The sequence below is a fragment of the Ruditapes philippinarum genome, unplaced genomic scaffold (assembly GCF_026571515.1).
Source record: "Ruditapes philippinarum isolate M1 unplaced genomic scaffold, ASM2657151v2 ctg960_1_1_1_1, whole genome shotgun sequence".
Lineage (NCBI taxonomy): Eukaryota > Metazoa > Mollusca > Bivalvia > Venerida > Veneridae > Ruditapes > Ruditapes philippinarum.
In genome coordinates this window covers 110,708-137,903 of record NW_026855043.1, presented here as the reverse complement: position 1 = coordinate 137,903, position 27,196 = coordinate 110,708, and the positions used below count along the sequence as shown (strand labels likewise).

The following is a 27,196-nucleotide window of genomic DNA, read 5'->3' as shown; positions in this document are numbered from 1 at the left end:
CAATATTTCACAGTGACCCACAGCACGAATTTCACCCAATCTGGTGCTGAGTGGAAAAGTCACAACTGTTGCAGGGATGTCACTGTGACAATCCACCCATAATTACATGTACCGAAGGGAAGGATTGAAACTTCTCATGTTTATTCTTTGTGATTATCTAACATGATTGACACAATTCCCATACCTATGATTTTCATATTAATACCTATTTTTATCTTGACTATTCAAAAAAAGGGTTAGATATTGTACACAAGTTCCCAATTGGTGTTGGAGTCACACTGTGGTTTAGTTTTTGCATTCAAGTTGGTATCTCCAAAACTACTGAAAAGAACGGTTTGAAAATTCACATACATATATGCGAGTATAAAAGAAGGTTACTATTCAGAGGACCATAACTCTGACATAGATTTTGACAAAAATATGGCCCTTGTTGAAAGTAGAAATTTTTACATAATCCAGGCTCTTGTTTTTACTGTAAAGTACTGAGAATAATAAAGCATGCCAGCTATGCTGTCTATTTTTCAATCTAGAAAATTCTTGATTAAGTTTTCAGGTGTAGGCTAGTATTTCTTGCATATCAGACAGGATTATCTTCCGTTTACACTGGTGCTAGAAAACTCTATCTTACACCCCCCATGTAAGACAAGTCGCGTGTTTTAAATGACATCATTGATGCAAGCCTTTTATGAATGAATTGCGTTCTTAGGATGACGTCACTTAACCGTTTTGAATGAAATTGTCAGTTCATAGGCTACTATAAGTAAAAAGTGCGTTATAAGAATATCCGTTTTTGTAATTTCTGTTTAAAAATAATTGATATGTTATATGCAAGAAAAAGAATCAAACACCGGCTGTCGGTACAGACAGGAATATCTAGCTCTCGGGTGACTGTTTACGGCGGAAACTCGGCAGAGCCTCGTTACCCCCGTAAACAGTCACCCTCGAGCTAGATTTTATAATTCCGGTCTGTACCGGCAGCCGGTGTAAGATTCTTATACTCAGTAACTACTGAAGGGAATGTAGTGAAACTTAACATACTTGTTCCCTGTGTTGACAGAAGGCCCTATAACACTGATTTGCTTTTTTGCATATTTAATATATCCTTCTGTTTATTTAGAACTTTTTTTGGTGTAAGCTGGTATCTTCATAACTACCGAAAGGAATAGTTTGAAACTTAATATACACTTATTTGAGAGCATAATAGGAAGGCACTGTCAAAGGCTCATCTAACATGGATTTGGACAGAATTTTGGCCCTTTTTGCACTTAAAAAATCCTACATTATCCAGGCTCTTGTTTTACTATTAAGCAGTGGGAATAGTCAAGCATTACCTTCCTCTGTGTATAAACATTGAAATATAGAAGAAAATGACAGATATTTTTGATTGGAAATGTGGCCTTTTATCTCCATAATTGGCCCCTGATGATGGGGAGGGACACCTTTGCCCTGCAAAGCTGTTGTCCACTTATGGTCACTGCTGCAATATTATAAGTATACAAAAATCAGATTTATTGTTCTTTCTTGTGCACTTGACAATTTTTTGGAATTTACATCCAAATACCAAACTTTTATTGTCCTTGGCAGTTATATTACCATTAATGTCATGTCCTGCTTGTTTAATATCATTACCTCATTGAATACTGGAATATATTCATGGCAGAATTTAATTGTGCAAATGTTGCTGATGCCCAAATTACTAGTGATACATGTAACTGTTCCTAATTTGTTGTAAATATAAGTAAGCTACAAAACATCTTAGCTTGGCAAAAAGAAGTTGTCTTGTGCTCAAAAATAATGGTATTGTTAATGCATGACTTGGTCCAAGTAATAGTAATGTACTGCATTACTTGCCCAAAATCAAGTAATGGTAGTACTGTACCAAACCCAATAGTAATGATAATGCAAGACTTGACAAAGTAATGACCTTAAGCTTGGTTCATATACAATATTATAATTGTTTATGGTCTTCTTGTTTATGATCTTTTTGTTTATGATCCTTAGATTGTTGCTGAAGTCCATAGGTACGTTATCATTCAAAAGGTACTTTTCAGATAAGAGTTCAGGCAGTTTTTCCCTTTCACCAGTGGCTAAGTATAGGCACAAATCTTTTTTTCCCAATTAACAAACACAAGATATTCGACAGCTGCAATAAAATCATTATCAAACATCAATCAGTGAGTCTTTTTCTTGAAAATTGTAACATGTTATGTGATCATATCTATGATGGCTATGTACAGTTTCCCCCTCAATTTATACCAGGGACCTTATGAGATAACTTCAACAGCCCTTGAGTGTGCTTCTAGGACAAAAAATTAAGATATCATGTGAGGGAGGACTGTTGAGACCAGTCATACTTGAACCTACAATATCTTCGGAAACAAGCAATCAAAATTTCCCATCATGTTACTCTTACATATGTATCTATCATTGTTGAATTTGTTGGCAGTTTAGATAAAATTGATATTTTTTTTATGCCACCGCAATCTGCGATGCGGTGGTATATAGGGATTCACCTGTGCAGTGATTAATCTAGAAATTCCTTACAATGCGTCGGATGACGCACATGTTTGAAGACAATGAGTCCTGTAGCAAAATCAATGAGTCATGTAGCAAAATAAATGCGTCTTTTTAATAGCAGATCCTTGACATGATTTGCATGTTTTTATAACAAGCGATTAAGTAATTAAAGTGCATAAAAACGTTATTTTTGGTACTAATATTAATTGCAGGCAAAACAATTTTTATTGGCTGCTCAAAAATCTAATTTTCATAATTTATATTTTCTTACTACTTGTGTCTTATACTGTGCATTATCCATTTTAATTGTTCGTAATTTGCACAAAATGTCCCTCTCACACTGTAAACATACTGACGACTTTTATTGCTCCTTGTATGCCTCTGTGTAGAAAGCTTACGCAGACAGACCTTTTGATCATGAAAAAAAGTCATGCACAATGTTTCCCTGATTGGTTAATCACCCTGTCAAATATTCTGATGACGTAATAGACATCTTTTTTTTTACACTCCGCGTGAACTTGAGTGACCTTAGGGGAAATCATTACACACCTGTCAGATTATACTGTAACTTACAGCATTTCTTAAAATAGCAACACTTTTATTTCAGTTACCGATAATTATTTAAAATATTAAGTAGATAAATGATTTTTTGTTTGCTTTATTGGATTAAATTTACGGTTGTAGAAATGCAGTAGTGGGTGGGAACATAGGAACTCTGGAACAGGACCGCATATTGCGGCGCATAAATCCGAATCCGTACCGGCTTTACATTTAGTTTGTCCGACCTTTGAATATCTTTTCATATTATGCGAGCGGGTGGTCTTAAATTATCTAATCTCAATTTAATATAATCTGCTCATTTAAAAATCAAATTTACGGTATATATTGAATATAATATCGTAAAATTTGACCAGTTTTAAAAAAGACAGATTGGGTTCAATTGATAATATATTTTTTGAGTCCATACACTCGGATAATACTAAAAGATATTTAGATGTAGCAGAAACGTTTTTAAAAACCGTTACACGAGTGACGATCGAAAATATACGCCGCAATCTGCGGTCCCGTTCTCGAGTTCATATGGGTGGGAAAGGGATTAGGTAAGTAGATAACTTGGAAAAATGCTATAGGGAAATGGATAAACTCAAGAATATGCGTAATTACAGGGGAATGGGTAACCTGTTGCTGTTGGTACCAGTTTTGTCTGGATGACTAAATAACATACAATATAAGTCTGATGCGCCTTTGGTCATTTGCTGACGATTTTCCTGTGCCCTTCTCATTTTTAGCGCCAATGTCTGCATATTTCACCATTGTATGCGAATCGCTCTTATGCAAAATGGACGCTCTGATTGGCTAATGCCGATAATGGGCGGTTACCGATCACAAGCAACAATTGCTTGGGATTTAACGTTTCAAGCAAATGGGGGATTAGTCTTGCACCTGATATCATCGGAAATTAAATTATTCAACTGAAGAAATTGAAAAATTATTCAACTAATGAAATTAAAGTAATCAATCTGTACATAGAAATCACTAATCGTGATATTTTGGATTATAAACTTCCTGATTAGCATGCGTCAAATTGAACGCACATATTTTGAAACTGTGCGTCTTTTTCGATTTTTATGCGTATTTTACGCAAGACGCACATCTAGATTAATCACTGACCTGTGTGTATGTTTGTGTTATATAGATTATATAGTGAACTTAAAATATCTTCTTGTGAAAAACAACTAGTCCAAATTCAACCAAACTTGGCTGGATTGTTCCTTGGGTGAAGGGCTTCCAAAGTTGTTCAAAGAATTTCATTCCATGCAGAAATATGGTTGCCATGGCAACCAAAAGGAATTATAATAATAAATTTAAAAAATCTTTTTATAAAGACCCAAAAGGCCTAGAGCTTAGATATTTTGCATAAGGCATTGTCTGGTAGAACTCTATCAAGATTGTTCAAATTATAGCCCTGGGGTCAAAATTGGCACCGCCTCGGGGGTGGGGGGGGGGGGGGGTCATTGGTTTCCCTTATATGTACATATAGTAAAAACTTTAAATACCTTCTTGTAATAACCCAAAAAGCATAGAGCTTAGATATTTTGCATAAGGCATCATCTGGTAGACCCTTACCAAGATTGTTCAAATTATAGCCCTTGGGTCAAAATAAGCCCCGCCCCGGGGTCATTGATTTTGCTATATGTACATAAAAGAAAAACTTAAAACACCTTCTTGTAAAGACCCAAAAGGTCTAGAGCTTAGATATTTTGCATAAGGTATTGTCTGGTAGACCTATACCCAGATTGTTCAAATTATAGCCCTGGGGTCAAAATTGGCCCAGCCCCAGGGGTCATTGGTTTTCCTTATATGTATATAGTAAAAACTTTAGAAAATTCTTCTAGCAATTGACAAATGCTAGAGGTTAGATATCTTGCATGAAACATTGTGTTGTAAACCTCTAGCAAGATTGTTCAAATTATAACCATTGATTTCAATATATACATATAGTAAAAAATAAAAACATCTTATTGTCTGAAGGTACAAGGCTTAGAGCTTTAATATTTGTTAAATAATATCATCTTAAGGTACTCTACCAAAGTTGTTCAAATTTTGCATCTTGTGTCAAAATTAGCCCCGCCCCTGGGAGCCATAGGTTTATCTTATATGTATATAGTTAAAACTTAAAAAATCATCTTCTCTAAATTTACATAGGATAGAGTTAAGATATTTTGCATGAAACATTGTGTAGTGAACCTCTAGCAAGATTGTTCAAATTATAGCCCTGGGGTCAAAATTGTTTCAACCCCGGGTGTCATTGATTTTCATTATGTACATAAATTGAAAAAAAAAAAAAAAAAAATTCTGAAGTTTCAAGACATAGAGCTTTGATATTTGATATATAATATCATCTATAGGTCCTCTACCAAAGTTGTTCAAATGTCAAAAATTGGCACTGTTCTAGGCAGTGATACTCATTATGTACACATATTAAAAACAGAAAATAAAACAAATGTTTTCTGAATGGGAGAAAGCTATAGCTTAGATATTTGACTTGAAATGTTGTTTGGTGGACCTGTATCAAGATTGTTATTAAACCCTTGGGTCAAAATTATGCCTTGCCCAAGGAAACAGTGACCTACTTTCTTGTCCTTTGATGTACAGCAATGAAATTTTGACCATGTGCACAGTTTTAGTTGTAAAATTGAACTTAGATCTAGATTTTGATGATGTGACCTACTTTCTTGTCCTTTGATGCACAGATATGAAATTTGAACCATGCGGTGGCATAGCATTTTTCTCAAATGCAATCTTGTTATTTTAATGCAGTAACAAGTTCACTACTATTTAATTTATGCTAATAGGAGTTAACCCATTACTGTTCTAGGGTTGACAATATAGTTCCAGTAAAGACATTTTAAGTGTTTTGTTTAGGAAATTAAAGAGTAACTCTAATTTTTTGTTTCAGGCTATGGGGTGACCATGGACAGACTGCATTAGAAACTTCCAGGGTATGCTTAATAAATGCAACTGCTACTGGGACAGAAATTTTGAAAAACTTAATATTACCAGGTATTTCACTATTTTTATGCCCTGTGGTGAGTGGTTGGACAGTTTGTACTTCTCTTGGCCAGTGATGCAATCAATTTCTTGAAAAGAGAATTAATCCATGGTTTTTGTTACATAGAAGGGATATTGCTCATGAACAATAGATAACCTCTATTGATTTTGAGGTCATTAGATTAAAGGTAGATAAGCCATATTGATAAGAGTGACATTAAGTAAATTTTAATGACTTGTGAAGAAAAACACAATGGGAACAATAGGTAGCAGTAAGTTTTTGTGACGCTGCTCTTACAATGCTACTTTTTCTCTTACATGGCTAGGAGAACAATAGAGGGTAGCCACTAACCTAAATGAGCACCAATAAGCATCAGCTTTTCATTACTTCTATATTTTCATGTGTCCCCCCCCCCCCCTTCGAAGAGAATGGAGGGCATATTGCTTTGCTGCTGTCTGTCTTTCGAACCACCAACAGTTTTTGTTCATTTCTGGGCATTTTCCTTAAGTAGGAGGAGTGATCAGAAAAAATGTAATAATGAAGGGTGGGTTTTTTGCTTTTTTTTTTTATTTTGTTGGGTTTTATAATGCACTAACATGTTAGATGACATATGATGACTTTCCAGCTTTACTGGTGGAATAGAACCTCAGGAGCACGTTGGTGCATTATTTCAGGCACAAATGGGCACCTAAGTAGAACATTCCATCATTTAAATGAATAGCTTCCACACATGAAAAAATCTGAAAGGAATACACAGTGCTGATGTGCAATTGGTTTAAAGTCAGTGACCTTAAGCACTTGGCTACAAATGCCACTGACCCCCTTCTCCCCTTGGTATGTAAAAAATGCCATTATGACAGCAAATGAAGCAGGGTTATAATTATCGTATAAACAAATTTATAATTTTATACTGGAGGACTACAATGTATATTCGTTTTAGTGTTTGTTGTTTTGATTTTAGAGAAGATACAAATAAAAATGATACTTATGTGTTTCAGGAATTGGATCATTTACTGTTGTTGATGGCAATAAAGTACAGGGAGAAGATGTTGGCAACAAGTAATAATCACTTTATATCATAATATTTTTTTTAGATCATAGATGCATACAATAGTTTCATATTGATTACTACTAGACACAGCTGTCAATCTTGTGCAAGGGAAGCAATAGCCTAGCTAGTGGTTAAGGTGTCTGCCTCTCAGTCTGGGGATAATGGGTTTGAGCCCGAGTCCATGGGTCATGACCATGTTTCTTCATGTGACACCAGTACTAGTTGGTTCCAGGAAGCGGACTCGAACGTGATTAATATAAGTTGCAAGAACTTGTTTTGCAATCAAGCTTAAATAAATGTATGTTTAAAGCAAACATGTATTGAAGACCATCTCAAAATAAAGACCACATTCAGCAAACATCTAACTATTATAAAAGTTGACAAATTTCTTATGTTTATCACGGCTTCCTGTAGTTATGTAACTGTTCCATACTAATTGAGTATGACTTTGAAACAAGACAAGATATTTTATGCCACTTTTAGTCTTTATTAATATTTGTTGTTGTTGTTAATGTTTTCAGTTTTTTCCTCACTAAGGAGTCAATAGGGCAGGTAAGTGATAATTTATTGTTAATATATTTAAACTTGTATTATATGAGATTCTAGCTACAATTTTAGAATATGTCATCTTGTGTTCTTTAAAGGGTAGATGAAGGCCACTGAAGGGTAGATCTTGTGTCAAACCCTAAAATGTTCATTATAATGAGAAAGAAAGAATTTTAACTACTAGACCAAGGATAGAGTATGAGAATTTCAATACACAGGATATAGTATTATAAATAACATTAAAACCTAGGAAATAACATATATATACTAACTTCAAGAACCAGGAGATACTATAAATTATTAGTTTTAAAGATTGTTGACAGTTTATATGGCCCTATATAAACTTATATATATAATTTGAGCCGCTAGGCGAGGGTGATATTGCAAACAGCCGTTTATATACGGCCATATAACCTATCAAAAATCTTTATAACAAATTTATAATACAGCAAACATCATTTATTAGAGTAAAAAGTAAGATTTCTTCATGAATCAACAAGAGTTGTGTATATAAAACTGTATAAACATAACGATTATGCAATGAAAAGCAACGTTACAAACATGCAGTAATATAAAGTATGTTAACTTCCAGATACAAGCGAAAGTATGTTACCTCTTAAGGAGCTAAGAGATAGACTAAGTATGCTAACTTCCAGACCTAGTTAAGCTCATTTTCTTGATGTCTATTTGGAAATCACAGGAGTTTTAAATTTGACACTGGTATAGAAATGGAAATAGGAAATAAATGTTGACTATGAAAAATGTCATTAATTTATTAACAACTTTGAAATAAGTATGAACACCAGTAATGATGAGATAATATTTCAGATCATTAAGTTTTATCAAAAATTTATAGTGGTTGATTTCATCATTGTAAAATTAATAGTTTCTTTATATTTCAGTCTAGAGCAAAATTTGCCACTGAGTATTTATCTGAATTGAATGAAGATGTTTCCGGAGATTTTATGGAAGAGGTAATTATTCATCTTTTCACTGCCTACAAGACAGACAGGTTCACATATTTTACTCATGGTACACTTTTTATGACTGTGAAATATGTGTACCAGTCTAGGATATGAAAATTTATGCCTCAAATTTTTATTTTGATATCCCGAAAATTGATTATCAACAAAAATAGAAGGTTGACTAGTTCTTTAAATAAAGTTGTCAGGTTCAGGTTAGATATAAGGGTTATCTTTATAGCATCAGTAATGCAGTGTAGAAGTATAGGTAATATACAAGTTGACTGCTGGAATTTCCAGTATGTTAAATTTGATACAGTGTTTGAAGCAAAATAATTTTTCCCTTTATAGCTCCTTCCATTTATTCTAGTAAACTGGAATAAAATATCAGAAAAAGTCAAATGTAGTTTGGACTTCAGCATTATATTAACATATTAGTCAGCTTTAAAAGGACATTATGCTCATTATTTTCACTGTCCAGTTGAAATAGTGATATATTTCAAGACATTCGCTAATATAATGATATAATGGTGATTATTGATCAATTTGATCATGACAAAATGTTTAGGATAAGATATAAAAACAACCTTAATTATAAAAAGACTGCCCCACCTTTTTTGTTGAAAATTGAAGGTTGCCCATACGTTTGAAAAGGTATTAGTAGAAAATTCTGTGGTTAGAATTGATTATTGATTATTTTGGCATAGTAAAATATTAATTTCAACACAATTATGGCAAAATATAATGTTATTTGGACATTTCCTGTGCATTTACTCTTCGATTGGAAATTTAAAAAAAATGGGAAGGAGGTTGGGGAAGTGGGAAATGCTTTTATTGCTCAAAAGGGTGAAACAAATTAACACTGCTGCAACTTACTTATATTTATTATGCTCCCAGAAAAATTTCGGGGGAGCATATAGTCAAAGGGTTGTTAGTCCGTCTGTACATACGTCCCAAATTTGGTTTCCGATCGATAACTATAGAACGCTTAGGCCTAGGAACTTCAAACTTGGTATGGTGATTGGGCATGACCAGCAGATGACCCCTATTGATTTTGGGGTCAAGAGGTCAAAGGTCAAGGTCACATTGACCTTGTAGGTAAAAACGGTTTCAGATCAATAATAAAAGAACGCTTAGGCCTAGGAACTTCAAACTTAATATGGTGATTGGTCATTGGAGCATATAGTCGTGGGGTTGTCTGGCCGTCAGTTCTACCATCCGTCAGTCCGTCTGTACGTATGTCCCGAATTCGTGCTGGCCTTTAAATTTTTTTAAAAACTATTTCACAGAAATGATCACCATATTCAGACGACGTGTCGCGCGCAACATTTGGGTTGCTACCTTGAAGGTCAAGGTCACAGCATGACCTTGAAGCAAAATTGTGTCCGGCACATAACTTCATTATTTGAAGTCGGATTTTACAACTTTTTCACAGAAATGACTACCATATTGAGACGAGGTGTAGAGCGTAACATTTAGGTCATTACCTTGAAGGTCAAGGTCACCGCATGACCTTGCAGCAAAATAGTGTCCGGACCATACCGTATAAGTACTTATTTCTGCGGTCTTAAAATTCTGCGATATTCGTTAAAATTAGGGGTCTTAAATTTCTGCGTTTCTTATTTCTGCAGTGCCATCATTCTCCCATTCAAGTGTTTTATTTCTGCGTTTAAATCATGATATTTGTACACAATTAACCAATAAAAATAAACAGCATTTCAAGATTTGTTGATGTGTCATTACTTCCAGTAAAATGCAGACGACTGATAATGTGTTTCGTTGTAATCATCATGTATCGGTATATACACTATATACCAGTATTAGGTAATTATTAAGAAAAAAGAACAACAACATGCAATGACAACAATTTTAATACTGTATGTGTTTAAATTTGAAGCATTCATGTATTTTACTATCTTTAGGTTCATTATAGTCCTTATATTCATTATATATATATTCATTATATTCACAACAATTAAAGTATGCATGTTTATACATTGAAAAGAATCTGTGGAAAAACTTGCAAATGTTCGTCTCTTTCAACATGAATAAAAGAATTTCGATCATTTCGCTTAAGTGGTCATTTACAGGTAAGTGTGAAAAATACACAATGGCAAATTCGCACATAACACAGTGGTACATAAAAGCGTGTTTATTGCAGGTTTTAATGATAATTTCAAACAATGGTCATTTTATCAGGTTTTTGATAATGGTGTTGTTAAAATTATTTTAAACTAAAACAGCGGTATTAACAACGATATACACTGCACATGAACACATTTTTAAACACAATTTTAATATTTAATTGCAATGATAAAAAATATAAGTTTTATCAAGCATTCAATTATATAAAATATTCGGCAGAGAAAATTTAGATTTACCTTGCAGTGTACCAGCAAATACGACAGTGAATTGTCGTTTGTCTCCAAAGCCTGAGATTTCGACTCGTTTAGCACCTTCAACCTCCATATACTATAGTCATTTTATTATATCAAATAATTCAAGCTCAGAGTGAGCGAAAATCATACCAACATGATATTTATTTCAACAAAAATAACAAGCAAAGTAACGATTTTTTTATAATCTTTTATTCATGACAGAAAGAAAAATCTACTTATACCGTTAAAAGCCGATAACAATACATGATAATTGTTAGGTAATGTAGTTAGACATTACCGGTAGCTGAAATTCCGACACATATTTACATAAACAAAGCCGAGAAAGGCTTAATTTTCTGCGGTTTTTAAATCTGCGGTGTCGTAACAAACCGCAGAAATAGCAGAAATAAAGTTCCCACAGAAAAAAGTACTTATACGGTAACTTCGTTTCTTGAAGTCGGATTTAACAACTATTTCACAGAGATAATCACCATATTGAATTGACGTGTCACATGCAACATTAGGGTTGCTACCTTGAAGGTCAAGGTCACAGCATGACCTTGCAGCAGAATCATGCCCGGCCCATAACTTTGTTATTTGTAGTCGGATTTTACAACTATTTCACAGAAAAGATCACCATATTGAGACAATGTGTCGTGCACAGCATTTGGGTTGTTTTTACACTTTGAACTTTGTCTGTGACATAACTCTGACACTACAAGAGGTATACCTTCCGGTGTCCAAAACCTATTCTGGGAGCATCACCCGGTTCAACCAGCTCTTGTTTTTAGCTCACCTGTCACAAAGTGACAGGGTGAGCTTTTGTGATCGCTTTTCGTCTGGCGTCCGTCCGTCGTCCATCCGTTAACTTTTGCTTTAAATGACATCTCCTCATAAACCACTGAGCCAATTTCATCCAAACTTCACAGGAATGTTCCTTTGGTGGTCACCTTTAAAAATTGTTCAAAGAATTTAATTCCATGCAGAACTCTTTAAAAATCTTTAAATATCTTCTTTTAAACAACCCTAAGAGCTAGAGCTTAGTTATTTGGCATGAAACATCTTCTAGTGAGTGCCTGCCAAGTTTGTTCATATAAAAGCCCTGGGGTCAAAATTGGCCCCGCCCCAGGGGGTCATTGATTTTCCGTATAAGCATATAGTAAAAACTTAAAAAATCTTCTTTTAAAGGACCCAAAGAGCTAGAGCTTTGATATTTGGCATGAAACATCTTCTAGTGAGTGTCAACCAAGTTTGTTCAAATAAAAGCCCTGGGGTCAAAATTGGCCCTGCCCCAGGGGGTCATTGATTTTCCCTATATGCGTATAGTAAAAACTTAAAAAATCTTCTTTTAAAGAACCATAAGAGCTAGAGCTAAGATATTTGGCATGAAACATCTTCTTGTGAATGTCTACCAAGTTTGTTCAAATAAAAGCCCTGGGGTCAAAATTGGCCCCACCCCAGGGGGTCATTGATTTTCCCTATATGCATATAGTAAAAACTTAAATAATCTTCTTTTAAAGAACCCAAAGAGCTAGAGCTAAGATATTAAGCATGAAACATCTTCTAGTGAGAGTCTACCAAGTTTGTTCAAATTAAAGCCCTGTGGTCAAAATTGGTCCCGCCACAGGGGGTCATTGATTTTCCCTATATGCATATAATAAAAACTTAAAAAATCTTCTTTTAAAGAACCATAAGAGCTAGAGCTAAGATATTTGGCATGAAACATCTTCTAGTGAATGTCTACCAAGTTTGTTCAAATAAAAGCCCTGAGGTCAAAATTGACCCCGCCCCAGGGGGTCATAGATTTTCCCTATATGCATATAGTAAAAACTTAAAAAATCTTCTTTTAAAGAACCCAAAGAGCTAGAGCTAAGATATTTAAATGAAACATCTTCTAATGAGTGTCTACCAAGTTTGTTCAAATAAAAGCCCTGAGGTCAAAATTGGCCCCACCCCAGGGGGTCATTGATTTTAACTATATGTGTATAGTAAAAATTTTAAAAATCTTCTTTGAAAAAACCCAAATAGCTAGAGTTTAGATATTAAGCATAAAACATCTTTAAGTAAATATCTACAAAGTTTGTTCAAATAAAAGCCCTGGGGTCAAAACTGGCCCTGCCCCAGGGGTGTCATTGTTTTTAACTATATGTGTATAGTAAAAACTTTAAAAATCTTCTTTTAAGAACCCCAATGAGCTAGAACTTAGATGTTTAGCATGAAACATCTTTTTATGGGTGTCTACAAAGTCTGTTCAAATAAACAAATAAAAGCCCTTGGGTAAAAATTGGCCCGGGGGGGGGGGGGGGGCTATATACAGGTGAGCGACCTCAGGGCCATCATGGCCCTCTTGTTATATTTTAACTGTTTATAAGTATGGCTGGCTTGATGACATCTTGAAATTATTTGTCTAAAAACTAGAACTGTGATGTTATTGAAGAAATTACAGATTCAAAATTGTCCCCATGTTTTAACATCTTGTACAGCAAATATTAAAATGACTTAGTATTAAGGTCCGCCTTGTTTTAGGAACAAGGTAAACTAGTTTTTCTTTCTATGTCAAGGCTTCAGTCCATGAACTAGTTCATATTAAAGGCAATATCTGTGACAAGTAAATGTGACTTCAATATTGAAATATTACTTGCTCACATTAGTATTCAGATTTTTAAATCCAATCGATGGAAAAATAATTATGGTTGTATATGGATGTTTTGTATGGTTGTATATTGCTTTTAATTAATATAGAGGCTGAGTGGTTTAGGTTTGCTGATCTGTTTTCTTGCCGATTACCACTGTGAGTTTGACTCACACAAGGGACATACACATACTGCTAAGGTACATGCCTATGCCTATAGTGCAGCTCAAATTATCAGTTAGAATCTTTTCATAAACTATGAAGTCAATGTGAATTATAAAACAACCCAAAAATTATAATTGCATTTTGTATATATGTTTGATAAGAACTTTTAAAGGGGGGACAAAGTATTTCAGTCAATATTTAGCAAGTATTGGATAAGAAAGAAAAAAATCACCTTAGATTGGCAGATTTGAAAAATCAATTTGGTTGTAATAATAAATTAACCGCGTCACAACAAAACCAACATAATGGGTTTGTGACCAGCATGGATCCAGACCAGCCTGCGCATCCGCGCAGTCTGATCTGGATCCATGCTGTTCCCTTACAAACTCTTTAACAAGTAGAGAAACTGATAGCGAACAGCATGGATCCTGATCAGACTGCGGATGTGCATGCTGGTCTGGATCCATGCTGGTCGCAAACCCATTATGTTGGTTTTGCCATGACGCGGCTCATATGTTCATGGATTCACGTTTTCAGGCGTTTGCCTGGAGTTTTGATTTTTGTACTCCTGAAAGCTCTATTTTTCTATATAAAACCAAGATTTTCTCATATTTTTATCTTGCACCCATGTATGTTGTCTATGATAATAGATGGTCTTAATTACAGCTGTGACTTGAAATTTAACCTGATTAACTAAGTTAATAAGATTGAGTGATAATTTGGGCAACTGGGGTCTTCCTTGACAAATATAGGTGGAAACAAAATCTGACTGACTGGTATCAGGCTGAAACATTGTAAAATTAACAGACCAACCAATCTACCAACTTGAAAACCTACCAAACAACCCACCTACAGAATTATAACTCTTTTTTTACTTATTTTTTTTTTTTATTTAATCCCCCCCATGCTTTGGTTTTACTGTCAACCATGCTGTCTTACTAACAGCTCTTGCTTTATTTACATTTCGCCCATATGGCCTTAATCAAAATAATACAATTCTAGAAAAGTTTTACATTCTATCATTGTAAAATAATGATGGCAGTAATAAAGTATAGGCAGAACTAAATTTGTATTATTTTGAAAAAGGCTGTAAAGCTGAAACTTACGTTAAAAGGAAAGTACGTGGATGACAAAAGAATTTTTATGATATGAGCCGTGTCACGACAAAATCAACATAGTGGGTTTGCGACCAGCCTTTGCATCCACGCAGTCTGATCAGGATCCATGCTGTTTGCTTTTAATTTCTCTACTTGTAATAGGGATGGTAAGCAAGCAGCATGGATCCTGATCAGACTGCGCGGATGCGCAGACTGGTCTGGATCCATGCTTGTGGCAAACACACTATGTTGGTTTTGTCATGACGCAGCTTATATGTTTGTATGTCAGTTTGATACACCATATCTCCTAATGTTTAATTAGATAACTAGTTCTTTAGCATTTAAAGTGAAAAACTCCTTCATCGAATTTCAATGTATTATAACATATAATTATGTGAAAATAGACATTAAGAAATTTGTCACAGTGGTGGATGTCAGTCCCTGGATTTGTTTTATGTAATTAATGGCACATATACTTAACCATTAAAGTGCTGGAACCACCAGTACAGAGCCAGGCCAGCCAGCACATTCGTTGGTTGACAAACTTTGAAAATTCAAATTTATATACCTTAAATTTATAATTGACAGTCCTAAAATGGAAGTGGGACAAGTCCATTTAGAATATTCAGCATGTTCAGGGTTAACATATGTCATGACATGACAGAAAATTGTTATCACTAGTGTAAAGCATGCTCATATTGTATCAATCTGTTATAAATTATAATCAATCTGTTACTGAATATATAAAAGTTATAATTTATATATTCGGTCATTATAGTATAAAATATAATAATGATGTATCGATTTTACAAGTTATAAACATGTTGTGTCTAGAGAAAACTTACTGTAGCCTAGGTTTAGGTTATGGAAATTTTTTATGTTTGTGACTTATCAAATGATTTATATTTGATAAAGGTGTAGGAAGTCAGGCAGGTAATGTATGGGCCTGATACCCCATCTGATCCAGGGGTTCAGTCACTGGTTAAAATGCAAGTCAGAGTTTCAAGGAGATAATAAGATCCTCAATAGCCAGCCAGTTATGATTGCCATCTCAATCATTTTCTACTTCAATCCTATACCAGGGGCTCTTTTTTAGTGTTCTTTTTCTTAAGAAAAACTTTGAAGAATAATTTAAATTATAAATATTTTATAAGTTGAATTCAATTATATGGTACATTTTCAATATACAAATGAGATGAAATACATGTGTTAGCTATAATGACCTATCAAGATCGATGGTCAAGTTGAAAAGTATTAAATATTCAGACACACTACAGTCTCTGACTTACCATCTTTATGTTCACAGACTATGTATCTTTTTAGCTCACCTGTCACAAAGTGACAGGGTGAGCTTTTGTGATCGCTTTTCGTCCGTCATCCGTCCGGCGTCCGTCCGTAAACTTTTACTTTACATGACATCTCCTCATAAACCACTAAGCCAATTTCATCCAAACTTCACAGGAATGTTCCTTTGGTGGTCACCTTTAAAAATTGTTCAAAGAATTTAATTCCAAGCAGAACTCTGGTTGCCATGGCAACCGAAAGAAAAAACTTTAAATATCTTCTTTTGAAAAACCCAAAAAGCTAGGGCTTAGATATTTGGCATGAAACATCTTCTAGTGAGTGTCTACCAAGTTTGTTCAAATAAAAGCCCTGAGGTCAAAATTGGCCCCGCCCCAGGGGGTCATTGATTTTCCCTATATGCATATAGTAAAAACTTAAAAAATCTTCTTTTAAAGAACCGAAAGAGCTAGAGCTATGATATTTAGCATGAAATATCTTCTAATGAGTGTCTACCAAGTTTGTTCAAATAAAAGTCCTGGGATCAAAATTGGCCCCACCCCAGGGGTCATTGATTTTCCCTATATGCATATAGTAAAAACTTAAAAAATCTTCTTTTAAAGAACCCAAAGAGCTAGAGCTAAGATATTTAGTATGAAACATGTTCTAATGGGTGTCTACAAAGTTTGTTCAAATAAAAGCCCTGGGGTCAAAATTGGCCCAGCCCCGGGGGTCATTGATTTTCCTTATGTGTGTATAGCAAAAACTTTAAAAATCTTCTTTGAAAAAACCCAAATAGCTAGAGTTTAGATATTAAGCATGAAACATCTTCTAGTGAGTGTCTACAAAGTTTGTTCAAATAAAAGCCCTTGGCCCCACCCCGGGGGTCATTGATTTTCCTTATATGTGTATGGCAAAAACTTGAAAAAAAACCAAATAGCTAGAGTTTAGATATTAAGCATGTAACATCTTCTAGTAAGTGTCTACAAAGTTTGTTCAAATAAAAGCCTTGGGGTCAAAACTGGCCCCGCCCCAGAGGTGTCATTGTTTTTAACTATATGTGTATAGTAAAAACTTAAAAAATCTTCTTTTAAAAAAACCCAATGAGTTAGAGGTTAGATGTTTAGCATGAAACATCTTCTAATTGGTGTCTTCCAAGTTTGTTCAAATAAAAGCCCTGGGATTTAAACTGGCCCCGCTCCGGGGGCCTATATACAGGTGAGCGACCTCAGGGCCATCATGGCCCTCTTGTTTTCAACTATTTAGTGGACAGCCTAGTTGGGAGTGTAAAAATTGAAGCTGTATAATTAAGATGTTAATTTAATAGACAAAGTACCTTGAATTTCAAGACCAGCTGTTTGAAAATGGGAAAATATACAGCCTTTGTATGAAAACTGTCATAAGAAGTTGTTTGACTTTACTCCTTGCAAAAATATTTCAATGCTTAAAATCTCACATATTTTATTTAAACATACAAGACTCCTTGTTTTTTCTTGTTGTTTCTTTTTCTGTTTGTTGTTTTTGGTGGTTTTTTGGTGGGGGTTTTTTTTTGGGGGGGGAGGGGGTTGGTGTTGTTGTTTTTTTTCAAAGTTTTCAACTTCATACTTTTTCCTAGCTATACTATTTAAGTTAGGGTCAGAAGCAACAAGAAGGTTTGAGGCTAAGATCTTATTAAGCTGTATATTACTAGGTTTTAAACTATTTGTAGAATTAATGCTTAATTTGAATTAAATTTATCTGCTTGTTTCTATGAAATAATACTGTTTATTTCTTGTATCATTTTAGCAACCAGACAAGATGCTGGACACAAATGTAGATTTCTTCAACCAGTTCACTGTTGTCATAGCTACAAATCTTTGTCAAAGGTTAGTTTTAAACCTGTGCAACCATTTGAGCCGTGTCAGGACAAAACCAACATTGTGGGTTTGCGACCAGCACGGATCCAGACCAGCCTGCGCTTCCGCGCAGTCTGATCAGGATCCATGCTGTTCCCTTACAAACCTTATTACAAGTAGAGAAACTGACAGCAAACAGCGTGGATCCTGATCAAACTGGGCGGATGTGCAGGCTGGTCTGGATCCATGCTGGTCGCAAACAGAACTATTTTGGTTTTGCCATGGTGAGGCTCATTTAACACTTGGCGGATACTGAAAAATTTTATGATGTCTTTCACTTACAAGCATTGTGGTTTTACCTAGGTAACTTTCATTTGAAATATTGATCCACCAAAAAAAATCAAACATATTTTTCTCTACCATGATATCTTGACAGAAACCATGTAACATATACTTTTAAATGGAAATTCATTTACTACATACTATACTGATGATAAAAAAGTTTAACAAGTTTGAAAATATATAGCTTTTGGAGTAATAGCATTGAAGAAAGCATGCCTACGGTATAAAACCAGGCCAGCCATGCCTACAGTATAAACCAGGTCAGCCATGCTTACAGTATAAAACCAGGCCAGACATGCCTACAGTTTAAAATCAGGCCACAGCAATGCCTACAGTGTAAAATCAGGCCAGCCATGCCTACAGTGTAAAATCAGGCCAGACACGCCTACAGTTTAAAATCAGGCCAGCCATGCTTAAACTGTAAAACCAGGTCAGCAATGCCTACAGTGTAAAATCAGGCCAGCCATGCCTACAGTGTAAAATCAGGCCAGACACGCCTACAGTTTAAAATCAGGCAAGCCATGATTACAGTATAAAACCAGTCCAGCCATGCTTACAGTATAAAACCAGGCCAGCCATGGCTACAGTATAAAACAAGGCCAGCCATGCCTACAGTATAAAACCAGGCCAGCCATGCCTACAGTATAAAACCAGGCCAGACATGCCTACAGTATAAAACCAGGCCAGCCATGCCTACAGTATAAAACCAGGCCAGCCATGCTTACAGTATAAAACCAGGCCAGCCATGCTTACAGTATGAAACCAGCCCCGCCATGCTTACAGTATAAAACCAGGCCAGCCTTGCCCAGCCCAGCCATGCTTACAGTTTAAAACCAGGCCAGCTATGCTTACAGTATTAAACCAGGCTAGCCATGCCTACAGTATTAAACAAGGCCCAGGGTTAGAATTTAGCAAGATTTTCTACTTGCAGATTTTTGCAAGCTATCAAATGTTTAACTGTCAATATGAGGTAGTCAACTGGCATTTCCATGATCACGTACCTTATTATTATTATTATAATACACAATGACAATGTATTTTGAACATCTGGTATGACAAATGATATTAAGCTTGAATGTCCATTGAATATCAGAAACATCTTTATAACTGGTAAACACAGATGTCTTCTTGTAAAGAAACAAAAACATTTCAACACATTAATTTATAAATGATAAACAATTGTTAAGGGATCAGATTCGATTTACCAGAGGAACACCCACTGGTGACAATGTACAGTTATAAACTTGTTCATGTTATGGAATTTCTTGGGGCCTTCATTAATTTAAGCATATTTTGTACTTGATTACACCAACAACCTTAAAACTCAGAGGTACTGATCTACTTAAAATAAATAAATATTTCAGCTTAAAAGTAAACACTTTACAGAGGAGTGCTACGCATTAACATTGGACCCTGATAAAACATCTTGGATGTTCTAACCAATAGTGTTTCGCTATTATAAATAATCCATCAAAATATAGTCACAGAAAAAATAAATACCTGTAGAGCAACTTAAAATTTATTTTTAAGTTTTTAAGGTAAACATCATCAGTTACTGCAGTATCATCATCATCAGCTCAGAAGATAACAATTATGTAAACATCCAAAATGAACAGTCACTTGCAAATAAATGCCAGCTAGAGTAATTTATACTGGCATTATTAGATTTTAACTTGCATTTTGCCAGTATGCCAGCTTAAATTCGAACCCTGACTGGCCAGCCATACTTACAGTATCAAACCAGGCCAGACATGCCTACAGTATTAAACCAGGCCAGCCATGCTTACAGTGTAAAACCAGGCCAGCCATGCCTACAGTATTAAACCAGGCCAGACATGATTACAGTATTAAACCAGGCCAGCCGTACGTACAGTATTAAACCAGGCCAGTCATACTTACAGTATAAAACCAGGCCAACCATGCCTTACAGTATTAAACCAGGCCAGACATGATTACAGTATTAAACCAGACCAGCCGTACGTACAGTATTAAACCAGGCCTGCCATACTTACAGTATTAAACCAGGCCAGTCATGCTTACAGTATTAAACCAGGCCAGCCATGCCTACAGTATTAAATAAGGCCAGCCATACTTATAGTATAAAACCAGGCCAGACATGCCTACAGTATTAAACCAGGCCAGACATGATTACAGCATAAAACCAGGCCAGACATGCCTACAATATTAAACCAGGCCAGCCATGATTACAGTATTAAACCAGGCCAGCCATGCCTACAGTATGAAACCAGGCCAGCCATATGTACAGTATTAAACCAGGTCAGCAATACAGGCTTTCTACTGGTCCCTACTTTTCCTTCTTTTCCTACTTTTCCCTACTTTTTTCTTTTGATCCCTACTTTGCCCTACTTTTTTCTGAAATAGCCCTATTATCCCTACTTTTTCATTTTGAAATGAAATGAAAAAAAGAAGATATTTAAAATGGTATTTCAGTTGTATTTCAGTTGCAATTGATTAATAGTTCAGGTGTGTGTTAGTGTCTCCTTGTGATGTCCACCCTTGAAAGACTCATGGTCAGAGCTGCATTACTGGTACTAGTACTGCAGTATATACTGGAGCAATTTTGCAAGTACTGGTACTGATACTGAATTACTCTTACAAAATTTTGCTACTACTCAGGTACTGGTACTGCATTACTGTCTTAAAAAAGTGGTACTGCTACTGCATTACTAGGCAGTATTTTTGGTTTTGATAAAAATGTCATTATTTTTATTCATAAAGTAAAGCTGTAAATTTCACATATTATTTTATTTTTTTGAAAAAGTAAGTTATCAAATCTATAAATAATTTGCTGCAATATTCCTTCAAATGTTAACATAGTATTCATCATAAAAAAAGCACCAAAGACTTAAAGTAAAATTAAATTGAGATAAACAGAGTCAACAACTCTTTGCTGGTAAAATATCCTTATTGCAATCTTATTACTTTGTATTTACTAGTAAAAAAAAGAGCGAAATAAACACTAATAAATTACTTCTGCTCTAAATAATCATATTTCAAGTGATATTGTTAGGCTTAGCACCATAAAAAAGTTATTTACTTTGGTATAAATTGAACAGAGGTGTGAAGGTGTAAAAGGCAACAAAAAGACTGGTGGGTTTAAAATGTAAGATAATGCATTGTATTACAGTTGACTGTGGTTACAAAACACTAACATATGACCTGAATATATGATGATTATTGTTTGTAAAAGGTATGTTCGTTCATTTAAGTTGTAAAAATGCAATGTCAACTTTAATGTAAATGATTTTATTTCTTTGTGGAATAATGTTTGCAATTATTTTGAATGACACTGTGTATTTATTCAAACTTTGATGAATATATAAAAGTATTAGTACTTGTACTTAATTACTTCCCCCAAAAAAGTACTGGTACTGCAGTACCAAGCTAAAATCAAGTACTAGTACTGGAAATGGTACTGCAAAACTTGGCAAGTACTGGAACTGGTACTTAAGTACTACACCCTTAGTACTGATGCAGCTCTGCTCATGGTGCCTTGGCAAAACATTCAGCAACATTCTGCCTATGAGGTGCATGTCTTTCAAGCATGGACTGAACTGAAGATACACACAGCCTGATGTGGTCTTGGTGATGGTATGTTTTGCTAATTCTTAACTAAAACGGTAAGAAATTCCTACTTTATCCCTAGTTTTTAACATCAGAAATCCCTACTTTGCCCTACTTTTTGGTAAAAAAATGCCCTACTTTTTCCCTAGTTTTTTTGGTAGAGGCAGTAGAAAGCCTGGCAATACTTACAGTATTAAACCAGCCCAGCCATACATACAGTCTTAAACCAGGCCAGCAATACTTACAGTATAAATCCAGGCCAGCCATGCCTACAGTATTAAACCAGGCCAGACTTGATTACAGTATTAAACCAGGCCAGACATGATTACAGTATTAAACCAGGTCAGCAATACTTACAGTATTAAACCAGCCCAGCCATACATTAAGTCTTAAACCAGGCCAGCAATACTTACAGTATAAATCCAGGCCAGCCATGCCTACAGTATTAAACCAGGCCAGACTTGATTACAGTATTAAACCAGGCCAGACATGATTACAGTATAAAACCAGGCCAGACATACCTACAATATTAAACCAGGCCAGACATGCCTACAGTATTAAACCAGGCCAGCAATGATTACAGTATTAAACCAGGCCAGACATGATTACAATATTAAACCAGGCCAGACATGCCTACAATATTAAACCAGGCCAGACATGCCTACAGTATTAAACCAGGCCAGCAATGATTACAGTATTAAACCAGGCCAGCCATACTTACAGTATTAAACCAGGCCAGACATGCCTACAGTATTAAACCAGGCCAGCCATGCTTACAGTATAAAACCAGGCCAGCCATACCTACAGTATTAAACAAGGCTAGCCGTACTTACAGTATAAAACCAGGCCAGCCATGCGTACAGTATTAAACCAGGCCAGACATGATTACAGTATTAAATAAGGCCTTCCATACTTCTAGTATAAAACCAGGCCAGCCATGCCTACAGTATTAAACCATGCCAGACATGATTACAGTATAAAACCAGGTCAGACAGGCCTACAATATTAAACCAGGCCAGCCATGATTACAGTATTAAACCAGGCCAGCCATGCCTACAGTATGAAACCAGGCCAGCCATATGTATAGTATTTAACCAGTTCAGCCATACTCTCAGTATTACACCAGCCCAGCCTTGCTTACAGTATAAAACCAGGCCAGCCATGCCTTCAGTACTAAACCAGGCCAGCCATGCCTACAGTATTAAACCAGGCCAATCATGCTACAGTATAAAACCAGACCAGCCATTCCTACAGTATTAAGCCAAGCCAGACATACATTATTAAACCAGGCCAGACAGGATTACAGTATTAAACCAGGCCAGACATGCCTACAGTATAAAACCAGGCCAGACATACTTACAGTATAAAACCAGACCAGTCATGCCTACAGTATAAAACCAGGCCAACCATATGTACAGTATAAAAACAGGCCAGCCATGCCTACAGTATAAAATCATGCCAGTCATTTGTACAGTATAAAACCAGGCCAGCCATGCTTACAGTATTAAACCAGGCCAATCATGCTTACAGTATAAAACCAGGCCAGTCATGCCTACAGTTTAAAACCAGGCCAGACATACTAACAATATTAAACCAGGCCAGCCAGGCTTTCATTGTAAAACCAGGTCATCCATGCCTACAGTCATGCTACAGTATAAACCACAATACCGGCCAGCCATGCCTACAGAATAAAACTAGGCCAATCATGCCTACAGTATAAAACTTGGCCAGACATATGTTCAGTATAAAACTAGGCCAGTCAAGCCTACAGTTTAAAATTAGAACAGTCATGCAGACAGTATAAAACCAGGACAGCCATGCCTATGGTATTAATATGAAACCAGGCCAGCCATGCTTTAAGATTAAAACCATGCGAGACAGGACTACAGTATTAAACCAGGCCAGACATATGTATATTATAAAACCAAGCCAACCATGCCTACAGTATAAAACTAGGCCAGTCATGCCTACAGTATAAAACTAGGCCAATCATGCTTACAGTATAAAACCAGGACTGATATGCTTACAGTATTAAACCAGGCAAGACATCCCGGTAGTATAAAACCGGGATAGCCATGCCTACAGTATAAAACCAGGCCAGACATGTGTACAGTATAAAACCAAGATAGTCATGCCTATGGTATAAAATTAAAACCAGGTCAGGCATGCCTATTGTATAAAACCAGGCCAAACAAATGTACAGTATAAAACCAGGACAGCCAGGATTACAGTTTAAAACCAGGCAAGCCATCTAAACAGTATAAAACCAGGCCAGCCATATGTACAGTATAAAACCAGGCCAGACATGACTACTGTATAAAAATAGGCCAATCATGCTTACAGTATAAAAACCAGGACCGATATGCCTACAGTATAAAATCAGGCCAGCCTTGCCTACAGTATAAAACCAGGCCAGACATGCCTATAGTATAAAACCAGGCCAGACATGCCTACAGTATAATACCAGACCAGCCTTGCCTACAGTATAAAACCAGGCCAGACATGCCTACAGTATAAAACAGCCAGACATGCCTACAGTATTAAACCAGGCCAGCCTTGCCCACTGTATAAAACCAGGACAGCCATGCCTATGGTATAAAACCAGGACAGAAATGCCTTTAGTATAAAACCAGGCCAGATGTCCTAAATTATGAAACCAAACTAGCCATGCCTACAGTATAAAACTAGACCATCCATGCCTATGGTTTAAAACCCAGGCCAGCAATTCTAATGTATAAAACCAGGCCCTCCATTCTAACGTATGAAACCAGACCAGCCATGCCTACAGCATAAAACCAACTTGCTTTCTCATATTATAAAGATGATACATGTCATTACTGGCCATGTTATTTAGATATATATAATTTATGTACTTTAGCAAGCAATATTAAACAAACAACAAAGGGATAATTGATTGAACATTTATTATTTGCCTCTCTATGCAAAACATTGTAGTTCAAATCATACAACATTTGAATACATATTGTTATAATTGTTAGATTTTGCTTAAACATAATTATACATTGTATTTACATTATATTAATATCAATGTTGTTGTTTGAAATTAGACATGGCTACAATGAAAAAACTTACAGTATAAACAAATGACTTAATCTTAAAACAGCTGTATTCTAAGTGAAACAGGTCTTGAAATAATTCTTAGCCATGCATAGCTTCTACATATATTTACATGTGTTTTGTCAACTTTTTCTACTCCTACATTAAAATTTATAATTCCTACATAACATCTAGATTTACATAAAAAATGGTTACATTTAGGACAAAATATGTTTTGAACTCTGAGGATTAATATTACATTATATTATATATTATTATATTATATTTTACCCAATATAAAGTAAATGCACATAACAGCCTTAACGAAACCCGTGACACTATGGGGTGGGTGGGGGGGTAGGTGATACTGAATCCTTAGATCATCCATATTTATAAATTTATAAAATACACGAACGTTGATTTCTATCTGTTCGATTATTTTATTGTATATTGTTAAAAATCGTTTCTTACGATTCATTCCATCAGCAATTATACATGATATACACTATGTTTATGTTATATAGTATTGAATATAGTTTTTTCGTTTCATTATCTACCGGGGAGGGCCGACCGCTAATGTTGTAAGAACTTGGGACCAACCCGTTTGCTTTTGCTGTTTAGAATACATTTGAAATTTGTATCTGTATTGTATATACATGTATATAGCAATAAAATATGATTAAATTAATATTACAAGCTAATGTTTGTCTGTGGCTGAATGCTTATTTTTGAGACTTTATATTACTTACCCCTCACCACTGGGTTCGAATCCCAACAGTGTTTTTGGTTTCTTTTAAATGAGGAGGCTATCAAACTGGCTTCAGGAACATCAGTGGTTCTACTCAGCAGCCCATTTATGCTTGAAATAATATACAGAAGGGCATCTGAGGACTTCCTCCATCAGTAAAGCTAGAAAGTCGTTAATGTCCTAAACTGTGTTGGTGCAACAAAAAAAAATAAATATATATATTTTTTAATTTTTCAGGACTTTATTAAAACTTGGAAAATGTCTATGGGAGAAGAATATACCACTACTTGTGTGTCGTTGCTATGGTTTTATAGGATATATGAGGCTTGTCGTGAAGGAACATACAGGTATTAGCTTTGAAGTAAAACTTTTTATCGAAGCTTAGCTAGATTTGATCGGCTGTTCCTTTTTGCTTGTTTTTAACAGTCTGTCTTGAACTTTGTGAGTCATTTTGAGGAAATTACTAACAATTTAGTGAAGAAATTGTTATTTCTTTTCTTTAAAACTTTTGTCTGTCACCTATGCAAGTTAATAACCCTCCAGGAATATAAACAAACAAGCTTGTGGATAGGCTGTTGTTCTCTACAGATGCCTGCCAATATCTCCTCAAATAAAAGCAGTAAATGTAAACCTGTAAACCTCACAGTGTTTGTTTGTTGATGTTAAACTGCAAATGAAGCAAACTTGCGGTCAAATGTGGCCCAGTTCAAAGTTAAAGTTCACACAGATGCATCGGCCAGAATTCTTCCTATTTTAAGCATCTCATCTGCAAAGTGAAATGTCTACAACAAGAACTGTTTATTGAAATTCTAGTAGCATACATGTTGAAAAAAAAAATTCATGTATTAAGAAAATATAAACCTATCATAGTAGTCCTATCTTTAGTCAAGTGTTGGCCGACCATTGGGTACATATAATTTTCTATGCTAAATGGGACATGTTTGTTTTTGTTATAGCAATTGTTGGTCAGTATTTTATTTCACTTCCTTCACTTTGATAGTATACAGAGTCTTGTGTAATATCAGCTCATACACTAACCATGGCTTTATCAATTTCTGTGACAGTATCATACTGTATGATGGTCTCTATGTTTTGTTGCTATAGTTTTCATACCTGTTCTGTTCTCAATTTTCCATGTGTGTTTAACTTAATGAGCAAAGTTTTGTTAGATTTTAGCTGAAAAAAGAACTAAAATACTCTGATGTGAAAGCAGTTAATAACCAACAAATAAACAATTTAACTAAAATACTCTGATGTGAAAGCAGTTTATAACCAACAAATAAACAATTTATACATTTTGTTTATTTTGCTGTAAACAAAGGACAAATTTTCTAAAATAGAGCTGATTTTAAGCCATGACACTGCTGGACATTAAAGTGAACGCCAGTATAAGGTCAGGCCAGCCTGAACAGCCATGCAGTTTAAAAAGGCTCTCAATTAATTGGAA

General features: G+C 35.3%; 1 protein-coding gene across 4 annotated transcripts in view; it reads left to right on the top strand.

Annotated features, from left to right (window-relative positions):
- The window catches only part of LOC132741941 (NEDD8-activating enzyme E1 regulatory subunit-like), a 65,655-nt gene that overhangs the window by 4,135 nt on the left and 34,324 nt on the right, over window positions 1–27,196 (top strand). For all 4 annotated transcript variants that reach the window (XM_060730215.1, XM_060730214.1, XM_060730213.1 and 1 more), the window contains exons 2-7: window positions 5,978–6,081; window positions 7,069–7,129; window positions 7,643–7,673; window positions 8,570–8,641; window positions 17,968–18,047; window positions 25,987–26,096. In XM_060730215.1, the coding sequence (XP_060586198.1) occupies window positions 5,978–6,081; window positions 7,069–7,129; window positions 7,643–7,673; window positions 8,570–8,641; window positions 17,968–18,047; window positions 25,987–26,096 (458 nt within the window). The remainder of the gene's footprint in view (window positions 1–5,977; window positions 6,082–7,068; window positions 7,130–7,642; window positions 7,674–8,569; window positions 8,642–17,967; window positions 18,048–25,986; window positions 26,097–27,196) is intronic.